The sequence below is a fragment of the Varanus komodoensis genome, unplaced genomic scaffold (assembly GCF_004798865.1).
Source record: "Varanus komodoensis strain SLA01 unplaced genomic scaffold, ASM479886v1 scaffold6_2, whole genome shotgun sequence".
Taxonomy (NCBI): domain Eukaryota; kingdom Metazoa; phylum Chordata; class Lepidosauria; order Squamata; family Varanidae; genus Varanus; species Varanus komodoensis.
Genome location: NW_025336346.1, coordinates 8,664,993 through 8,675,860, shown reverse-complemented (window position 1 = coordinate 8,675,860; position 10,868 = coordinate 8,664,993). Strand labels below are relative to the sequence as shown.

The following is a 10,868-nucleotide window of genomic DNA, read 5'->3' as shown; positions in this document are numbered from 1 at the left end:
TTGCACCAATTGAAGTGTTTGGACTGTCTTCAGGGGAAGCCCCACGTAAAGCGCGTTACAGAAGTCTAGGCGGGAAGTCACCAGCGCGTGTGTCACCATCGCCAGGCAGTCGTACTCCAGGTAGGGGCGCAGCTGATTAATCAGCCGAAGCTGAAGGAAGGCGTTTTAAACTACACTGGTACCTTGGCTCACGAACGCCTCAGTTCATGACCAAATCAGGTTGCGAATAGAAATTTCATAAACATTTTGCTGCAGGTTGCAAACTCTGCATCAGGTGACGATCATAAGCACGCCCGCCTTCCCTGCATGAAATGGCCGCATCATGCTGAGGGGGGAGATGGCTGCGATTGCACCCATGTTCCCTGCCCGAGTGCACCTGCATCCACCTTCCCCCATGCACCCGCGCCCGCCTCCCCCTGTGCACAACACTCCCCCGTGCCTGCCTCCCCCCCAGCACTCCCACAATCACGCCCATCTCCCCCCCTACGCACAAGTGCTGTGTGGGGTGGGGAGATGGCTGCGATCTTTGTCATTCTTTGTAACTTTGCTTCATATTTTTGTGAGTAAAAAAAATAGTTGCAGAATGGATTAACCTTATTTTCATTGACCCTTATGGGGAAATTTGACTTGGCTCAGGACCAGTCTGGATCACAACCAGAGTCCTGGAGCGGATTAAGTTCGAGAACCAAGGTACCTCTGTAGTTGGTGTAGAAGAGCAGATTTCAGCAGGTGTTGCTTGCATGGAAAGTTATACCTGCTGAAATGTGCTCTTAGCACAACTATTTAAAACATTCTATTCTTTTTTAATCATGTGGTATGTGACTGAAGTATTCGCTTGCCTATCCTAAAAGACCAACACCTCAGATATATTAGATGACTTGGGTTCTAGATGGAGAACAGTGTCTGTCTGTACTCTTTCCACAAAAGCTGCTTTGGTAGTGTTGGCTGAAGACAGGATAAAAATTCTTTGACTGCATAAAGAAAGGTTATTTTACCACACCATGTTTCCATTTAATTGCCTTTTTAAAACCAGAATGCTCAAAATTTTGAACTCACTTATCAATGAGTTGCTGATCATATTGGTTTGGAAGTATGTTCTAAAGCAGGCGTCCTCAAACTTTTTGAACAGGGGGCCAGGTGCAGGCGGGGGTGGTGCGGGCCGGGGCACGGGGGCATGCACATGGCAAGGCAGGGGTGTGTGTGCACAGAGATCGTTTTCTCCAAGCAAGTTCAAAATGATTTCCTTGCGAGCAAGTCGGCGCCTTGCCCTGCGCACGGCTAGGCGCCGGCTTGCCATGCACACGCACATGCACGCATGGTGAACTATGGCGGGCTGAATAAATGGTCATGGCGGGCCGGATCCAGCCCACGGGCTGTAGTTTGAGGACCCATGTTCTAAAGTGTTACTTATGTATTCCCAGGAGCCGTGGCATGCCCAGTGGGACTGCAGTTTCTTTTCCATTGAGACTCAGATCTGTATGCTGCATTCATATGCTTTTTGAAAGTTTATTTTCCAAAGATTTATCCAAAGCGTTTTTATTCTGCTCTTCAGTCAAGCCTCTGAGAATGGCAAGTGGTTTTTGTTTTGTGCCAAAGTAGTTTGCAATCAGAGCTAGTTTTCAAGAACCACAAATTGTCTTTGGACATTCTTTTCTGTGGAAAGGTGGAATTTAACTAAAACACGTCTATAGATATGCATTAATTATGGAGCTTTCTAGACCACATGCATGATAAATGTATGCATGTACCTACCATGTTTCCCTGAAAATAAGACTGGGTCTTATATTAATTTTTGCTCCAAAAGACACTCTAGGGCTTATTTTCAGGTGATGTCTTATTTTTTCATGTACAACAATCTATATTCATTTATTCATGTACAAAAATCTACATTTGTTCATGTACAAAAATCCACATTTATTCAAATACAGTCCTGTCATCTTCTGGAACATTGTCATAACTCTCCAAACCCCAAATTGCGTTGCAACGGACATACTAAATGCATCCGTCTGGCTGATGATCTTAGCTGGGGCTTATTTTTGGGGTAGGGCTTATATTACGAGCATCCTGAAAAATCATGCTAGGGCTTATTTTCCAGTTAGGTCTTACTTTTGGGGAAGCAGGTTGTGTTAGGTTTATGAAGACGTGTATCAATGATAAAAGAGGTATCTAAATAGTCATTATAATGTCCTATATTATATGACTGACTTCAAAATATTTTATTTAGATCTTGACTTTTTAACTATATATATTATGCATCACTGTACAAATTTATTTAATCCAAATTAATGTCTTTTAGAATTTCTAAGGTGTATGTTTAGACAAAAATAGGCCCAGAACACCCAGCAAGTCCCAACTAGCATAGTTGGCTGGGGCATGCTGGAAAATGTAGACCTCTTCACTGCCAAATGTAGAAGAAAGTAGCTAGTGCAGTTCTCTTTACACTGGGTACAAGGGAGCCTGAGTGTCTATGTTCAGAAGCCCAACTCCAGCATTGCAAGACCTTAGAGCTTGCGTGTCAAATAATCCTATGCCCCTGAGGCAGTGCTGGGGTGACACAGGAAAAATCAGGGCTGGGACTCCCAAGTTTAGAGTACCCTTCTCCTGCCTTAGCTGGTGCAGTTCTTTCTACACCAACTGTGTTTCCGAAGTCGTAAGGCCTGCTTCAGAGCTGGTGCTTGGGGCCTGTTGTTCAGGGAGGGGAAGAGGAATCCTGGTGGTGCCCTAGCCTCCTTTCTTTGCATTCCAGTATATAACACCAGGATGGCTAAAATTGGCCATGTCCATGTTCAGAGCCACACCGGGTCATGCTGTAGCACTGCCATCCAGTAAGCCCCATTGTTTTCAGTAGGGCTAATTCCCAGGTACTTCATTTTAACATATGAAAACATAATCTTTAACTTCATGTTAAAATGATATTGTGGAAGAATATTGTTATTTACATAACTACTGTTCTGTACTTTTTTCTTTAAGAAATCTGGTGTCTGAGAAATGGATAACAATGATCTTCAGGTTTATGAAGATGAAATTCAAACTTTGGAAGAAGAAATACAGATATTAACAGAAGAATGGGAAAACAGACAGCATGGATCAATGGCTTATTCTGAGGGGGAGATAATGAAGACTATGTAATGCATTCTGATTTTTCTTTTTTTACACCTTACCCTTCAAGGATTGTTTTGAAGGCCCCCTTTTGGTGTAGGTAGGCTTGATGTAAGCAGTGGGTTGAACTAGCTAAGTATTGTTTGCAGGGATTTAATGCCTTTCAACTTCTGTTGCATTCATAAAAGTATAAGCATGTTTATTCAGAAGAAAGACCTGTTTGTTTATTGGGGTTTGGGATCCTTGGGGGCTCATTAGCTAAGTCTGGGAGATATAATGCAAGGGACTGTCTCTGTCTTATGTACAAATAATATGAAATTGAATGATTTTCCTGTTAAAGATCTTCTATAAAAGATAGCTTCCTGGTACCCAGAACATGCTATTTTTAGGGAGTTGGTGTTTTGGAACTGAAGATACCTTGTCAATTCAGCAATAGATGTGCTTTCAAATCTATAGCAAAGAAGAAAAAAAATCTTACATTAATGTAAAGAGCAAGCAGCTTCTTGAGTATTCTTGCATACAACTTGCTTTTGTTTCTATTGTTTTTAAAGTTGAGCACTCACTGTAATGAAGATTATTATATTTGGAACTTGAAATTACTAGATCATTCATACTTGGTCTACATCATACTTAAAGTTGTTAGTCCAATAAACTGTCTTCATCTCCCTTCAATCGTCATATTCAACCTGTTAAACCACAATTTCCTTTGACATGCCAACTAGAAAACTGCTGGCTTTGAGGGTACTCAGCAAACCAGGATATAAATCTAGATTATCATGATTTGTTGAGAGCCTTTAAACCAGCCTCTCAGATAGGATATCACGGGAAACTGTGGTTCAACATCAAAACTCAGCATTCAAGAGGAGTCAGATAGAATTTATTGGACTAAGATTATTATGCCTGAACAGGCTATTATTTCATAAAAAGAGAGATAAATGTTAAAAAATCAGTTACGTACACACTAATATAGCTCTTGTATCAGTATGGAAGAGCTGGAAGTAAGTTCTGATGATCTTGATGTCATCTGATGGAGATTTTCTTTTGTAGAAAATCATCTAAAAGGAAATATCAAGAAGTTCTTGAGCAATGCGAATTTTCTCCAGACCTGAAAACACAGCTTGACTTGTTAGAGCATGACCTCTCCTTCATGATGAAACTCACAGGCATTTGGTTCACACAGTATTCCAGGAAACCTGTGGCAAAGGGTAAGTATTTAGACTCTTTAGTTCCCTGCTGGTCTGTAACTATTCAGTTAAGAGGGCCTTTACCCACAGTACATGGCTTCTCTTGCTTCAGCATTTATATTTGTATTATATAAAAATTGAGGCATTGTGAGCATATGGATCTATTATGTAGCATTTACATCCCATCTTTACCCTCTTGCCAGGAAACCAAGGGAGTTTACATGACCCACCCCTTCATTTTTTTCTCAAAAAAACCTGGAGAGGTAGACTAGGCTGAGAGACCGACTGGCCCATAGCCACTCGGTGAGCTACATGGCCAAGTGGGGAACTGAACATAAGTCACTCAGTCCTGATCCAAGATTAGCCCGCTACCACACTGGTGACAGGGCCACATTCAAGAACACCTGAGCTGAAATGCTAACATTTAATCCGTAGACATTTATATAGTCCTGTTTATGATAGTTACTGGTTTAGATTATTTATTTGATTGATATCCTGCCTTTTTCTTTTCCTGCTTACATCTTTCTCCTGCTGCTCTCAGTCTTATCCCCACAACAACAACCCTGTAAAGTAGGTTGGGCTATGAGTCTATGGCTGGCCCAAAGTCATCCAGCTGACTCCATGGCTAAGCAGGGACTAGAACCCAGGTCACCTGAGTCCCAGTCCTTCTCTCTTAACCACTGTACCCTACTGGAAGATTAGACTTCCTCAATCTGGTGCCCTCCAGATGTGTTGGACTAATGCATCCAGAAGGCACCAAATTCGGAAGTCTGCTTTAGACAGATAATTAATTGCAGGAATAATCAGAGTGTTAATATATATATCATGTGTTAGATATTTTTACTTTTTAAAATTGTTATTCTTGTTTATGGATTTTTTCATGACAGAAATATGAAACAAAAGATAGTACACATTAAAGAGTAAATCTTAATTTCCCTTGATTGTAGATCAAACTAAGAATATACACAAGTATAGGTTATCTGGAAACTGTCAGTCAGTGATGTTTCACCTGGAATTTCAACTGGTGGAAGAAAATCAGGTAAAGAGAGAAAATTTCCATGCCTTAAAATAAGCTGTTATATTAAGTTTTGGAAAATGAACATAAGTGGACTGATTTTTCAAGCTGGTCTTTGCGAAGCATTTATACTTGTTATCATAGTCATTTTGATGCATGTAATAGTATGACTTTTTTCTAGAAAGCCCAATAGTTTTCATGGTGAAGGAAGTGACTGCAATACCATGTTTCCTTGCTGATGATACTGCTTCTGTGTGTGATTAAATAAAAGTACTTTGTTTAAAGCATTTCCTTGCACTCTGCAGCTATAAAGCCCTCCAGAACTTTCTACATAAGATCAGTTAAAAAAAGACAAGACCCTACTGCATGTTTACAGTTGAAAACCTTTAAAGATTGCAATGCAAAAGTTACAACACAAAAGAGGGATAACATGGGAAGAAGAAAATTTAGGCAAAAGTTCTTAAAGTTAAAACATTTATAATGATTAGCTTGGATGGAAATAATTCAAGATGAACTAAAAGGAGCTGGACTCTCAGCAGCACTGACAGTGTAACCGTGGTCCAGTTTGTCAGCTGCAAAATTGCATTCTGACAGACTAGAGTGAATAGAACTTTGGCAAAGCCTAGTTTGGTTTTAGATGGTGTCTTCTGTTTATTTCATTTGGAAAAACATTATTTTTTGTTAATACTGTGTTACTTTAGTAGTTTAATCTTACTCTTGAATACTCAGATGCAAGTCCCAACTAGTTTGGGACTTTATTCCCTGGGAAGTGTGTATAAGATTGGTCTAGATTGGTAGAAGAGTGAATGGAACAAAATAAAGAATTCTAAACTGTCAGTAGATGGCAGTATTTGGTCGTATCCCCAGAACATAAATTGAAGCCTATCAAAATATAGAATAAAATATAAATGGATTTGCCTTTTGTAAAATGAAAATATGTGACACCATTCAAATAGAAACATACCAAATTTTTTTCAATTTTTTTTCTGTAAGCTTGCAGTGAATCTCAGACTTGAATTTCCCCCCATAATATTTAACTTACATTGTAGATCTAAAGTCTGTGCTATTACATTCTTTCCAGTTCTGAAATATATTTAAAATTATATGATAAAACACATTTTCTTGCATCTAGTGTTATAAACGTTATCCCTTGTATTCATTCAAAAATTGAAACTTTACTTAAGAGGGTACATTGTTATGATACTGAATCTGATTAAGACTCACAATCCTTGCTTAACTAGGGTTTGTTGACAAACTCCTAATCCTTTTTCAATTCCTAATTACACAAGGAACCTGATTAGCTTTGACTGCAGTTTGTGGTTGTGGTGAAATATGCCTGAATTGTGGTTAATCTTGCAAAGGGGAATTGCACTCCAGTAAGAGGAGAGATTCCATGGAGAAGGGAGTGCTGGGTCTCATGGCTAGATCTAGATTCCATTAATATATTGAACAGAATCAGTGATAACTTTGCTCCTGTCTCCTTTGAAAAAAATAATGGATAAGTGGTTTAATGCAGTATAAGGAAAACTAAGACTCCTATCATATTCCAATCTGACATTTGTTAGTACTTTTTCATATTAAGAACTTTTACAATGTTATTAGCTATCCAATTGTAGATCATTCAGGGATGATATTCTTGCCAGACTATTGCTGGGACCTTGTGAGTGTGTGAAACTACTGTCTGCTGGCATAATTTTAAATCAAACAGACATCAAACACTTTTTCTATGAAAATTAAATAGTGCAGTTAGATCACATTACACCCATAATTCATTTTCCCATAAATATTGTGCTAAGTTGCCAATCTGGCATGGTTGAAGGATGTGTGGGGAGGAGGTTATAGAGAAGCTGAATCAGTTCTTTTCATCAGTGTTCACAGCAGAGGATGAAGAGCAGATACCTGTGCCTGAGTTTATGTATTCTGGAAAGAAATCTGAGGAATTAAAGCAGAGAGTAGTGACCAAAGAAGTTCTCAGCCTTAGTGATAATCTGTCAACAAGTCACCTGGTGAAGAACTCAAACATGAAATTGCTGGCTGTCTTATCAAAATATTTAACATATCCCTAAAATTGGCCCTTGTACCAAATGTAATACCACTTTTTAAAAAAGGGATCCAAGTGGGATTCTGGAAATTACAGGCCAGTTAGCTTAATACCTGCACTGATAAATTGTTCAAAATATTATTAAATATAGAATCAATAAACTCATAAAGGGACAAGCCGTAACGAAAAAGAATCACATGACTTTACAAGGGGAAGTCTTGTCTCACTAATCTATTAGAGTTTTTTGAGTATGTCAGTAAGCGTGTAGACAGGGCAGTCCAATAGACATGGTTTACTTGGACTTCTGAAAGGCTTTTGACAAAGTTCCTCAGTAATGGATCCTGACCAGACTAAGTAGGCATAGAATCAATGGGTGGAGTGTCCTGTTAGGGATTACTAACTGGTTAAAGTACAGAAGATATAAAAAGGTAAAGGTTTCCCCTTGACATTAAGTCCAGTCATGCCTGACTCTAGGGGGCGGTGCTCATCTCCGTTTCCTAGCCGAGGGAGCCAGCGTTTGTCCCAGACAGTCTCCGTGGTCATGTAGCCGGCATGACTAAACACCAAGGTGCACGGAACGCTGTTACCTGCCCACCGAAGTGGTACCTTTTTATCTACTTGCACTTGCATGCTTTCAAACTGCAAGGTTGGCAGGAGCTGGCACGGAGCAACAGGAGCTCACCCCGTTGTGCAGATTTGAACCGGCGATCTTTCTATCAACCAGCCCAGCAGCACAGCAATTTAAACCACTGCGCCACCTGCAACCCTTACAGAAGATATAGGGTGGGAATAAATGGCAGTTTCTCCCAGTGGAGAGATGTCACCAATGTAGTCTCACCACAGAGTTCTGTATTAGGACCAATGCTTTTCAACCTATTCATAAATGATTAGGAGTAAGCTGTGAAGTGGCCAAGTTTGCTGATGACATTACCCTTTTTAGGGCGGTTAAAACCGTAAGGGATATAGAGGAGCTCCCAAGGGATCTTTCCAAGTGGGAGAATGCACATCACAATAGCAAATGTAGTCCAGTATTAGCAAGGATAACGTAATGCATGTTGGGGTGAAAAATCTCAGCTTAAAGTACATGCAGATGGGATCTGGGGTGGCAGTGACTGAGCCAGAAAGAAATCTTGGGGTAGTGGTGGACAGGTCAATGGAAATGTCATCCCAGTGCACAGCTGCTGTGAAAAAGGCATATTCCATGCAACACCTAATTAGGAATAGAATAGGAAACAGAACTGCCAAAATTTTACTTCCCTTTGGTACAACTGTACTTGGAATATTGTGTTCAGTTCTTGTTGTCTTACCTGAACAAGAACATTATTGAACTGGAAAAAGTAAAGAGAAGGGCAGCAAAAGTGATCAGGAGGCTGGAGCAGCTCCCCCGTGAGGAGCAATTACAACTAAGTCTGTTTCGCTTAGAAAAAAAGGAAAATAAAGACATGAGAGACATGTTTAAAATTATACTTTTTATACAGCGAGACATTTTTCTTCCTTGTCCATAACGCTTGAACCCAGGATCATCCCGTGAAGCTGATTGGTGGGAAGTTCAGAGCTGATAAAAGGAAATACTTCTTCACACAGTGTATAGTTAAATTATGGAATTTGCTGCTGTGAGACGTGATGGCTGCCAATCTGGATGGCTCTGAAAGAGGATTGGACAGATTCGTGAGGGAGGTGGTGCTCAGTGGCTACTAGCCTTGCTAGCTATGTGCTACCTCCTTTAGCATTGGTGGTGTGCTGCATACACCAGTTGCTGAGGATGTGCAGTTGTTTTTTCATTTTAATTAATGTGCCTTGGGGTTGAACACTTAAGCATCACAGAATTCTCTTGCTAGAAGTTAGAAGTTCTTTAACATATAAATTTGCCAATATTGCTTAGCCCAAACAAGAAAAAAACACAGGGAACACTTGTAGTCATGTTTCAGACTGTAACAAAATTCTTCTTCCTCAAAAACTGAGGTTTTGTATATCTCCCTTTCAACCACAAGGTGGCACATGAATATAATAGTTTATGTAGATAAAGTAGACTAAGGGCATGATCCTATGCAAATTAAAACAGAGAAAAAGTTTTACTACTCCCAGCATGCTCTATCCAACTGTTGTGGGATCCTTTTTTGTCTAAACGTGCATAGTATTGCACTGTAAGATACTGTGTCTTCATCTGATAAAAGTCTAGCTGTTTAGAGCATACAAACTTAAGCAGTTTACCTTGGCAATAACATTCATTTCTACTTAGAGAATAAACTATTGTTGCATTTTTACTTCTAGATAAAGGAGAAAAATAGCTATTCATAGTCTTTTGCAAAGTATGGGTTGATGGAGTTACTACCCCAGAGGACAGAACTAACTACTTTCTTTTCCTGTCTCCTCCCTGCATCCCAAGAGAAACCCTAACCACTGCTAGATTTTTCAGGAGTAATTTAGCACAGAGCAAGTGCAACATCTGCAGCTGTAGAAGCACAAAATAGCAAATCAGCAGGTGTCCATGAAGTTCTCCTAATGTTAAAGTGAACTGGGAGTAGTTGTTACTCATGCAGGGTTCCAGTGCTTATCAGAGCTGTTGTGAGGGAGTTAAGATGTATGGACTCTATGCATATTTACAATATGGTGCTCCTTCATGTTTGGGATTCACCTGTCGTTTAATATTTTGTTCCCTGGGAGTGTTTTTTCCCCTTTATATTTATTTGTTTGTATTAAAGCATTTTTATCTCACTTCTTAGCCAAAAATGCATCTGGAGTGGCTTACAGATAATCAACAAAAACAAGTCAATCCCCTGCCTCCAGGCATTCTATCTTAAAAGGCATGGTAGAAAAGGAAAATGGAATGGGAAGGAAGCAAGTGGCCTTTCAGCAGGACTGGTAGAAAGGGCCTTTTCTGTTCTCTCTGCTGAAGCTTCTTGTCCTTTCCCCCTCATTAGGGCCATGTGAAAAAGTAGATTTATTTCTTATTGCTTTTTAGAGTACTAGGCTGTGCTTCTGGTATCCAAAACTGCTTGAATGGCTGTACTAGTTGCCACACACAACACAAGCTGTCAAAGCATAATGAATCCTTTGTGCTTACTACAGGGAACTGGGAGTCACTGTTCTGACCCCACATTTCTGTTATTGGAGGTTTGTCCTATAAATGTTCCACTATAATGGAAAGTAACACACTGTTGCATTATACTTTTCCAATTGAACAATTATGTTGGGGTCATCCAAATCTTTGCCCTCATTTTCAATCTCTGTTAATGTTCTACATTTTTATTATGGAAGTTTTTTATTCCAAGTATTTTGCATATAAACATGAATATTTTCTACATGTTCTCATCTAATAATAACATACTTTATCTTTTTCAGAGTACCAAAAATGTTTCAGCTGTTGTTACTGATCTGAGCATTATAATAGAATCTGAGGAACTATCTGATTTAAAAAAGCTTGTCTGCAGGTAAGACACTTTATTATGTAGGACTGTCTTGATGCCACTTCTTAACAATGGGACTCACTATCAGAAGTAGGTCCCATTTAGTTCAGTCCATAAGTTGA

At 39.6% G+C, this 10,868-nt stretch overlaps 1 protein-coding gene across 1 annotated transcript in view; it reads left to right on the top strand.

Annotated features, from left to right (window-relative positions):
- Positions 1–10,868, top strand: part of LOC123034300 (centromere protein P) — a 213,830-nt gene that overhangs the window by 12,150 nt on the left and 190,812 nt on the right. Inside the window, exons 2-5 of the mRNA XM_044451549.1 lie at positions 2,971–3,125; positions 4,147–4,304; positions 5,231–5,322; positions 10,682–10,770. Coding sequence (XP_044307484.1) covers positions 2,989–3,125; positions 4,147–4,304; positions 5,231–5,322; positions 10,682–10,770 — 476 coding nt within the window. The 5' untranslated portion in view covers positions 2,971–2,988. The remainder of the gene's footprint in view (positions 1–2,970; positions 3,126–4,146; positions 4,305–5,230; positions 5,323–10,681; positions 10,771–10,868) is intronic.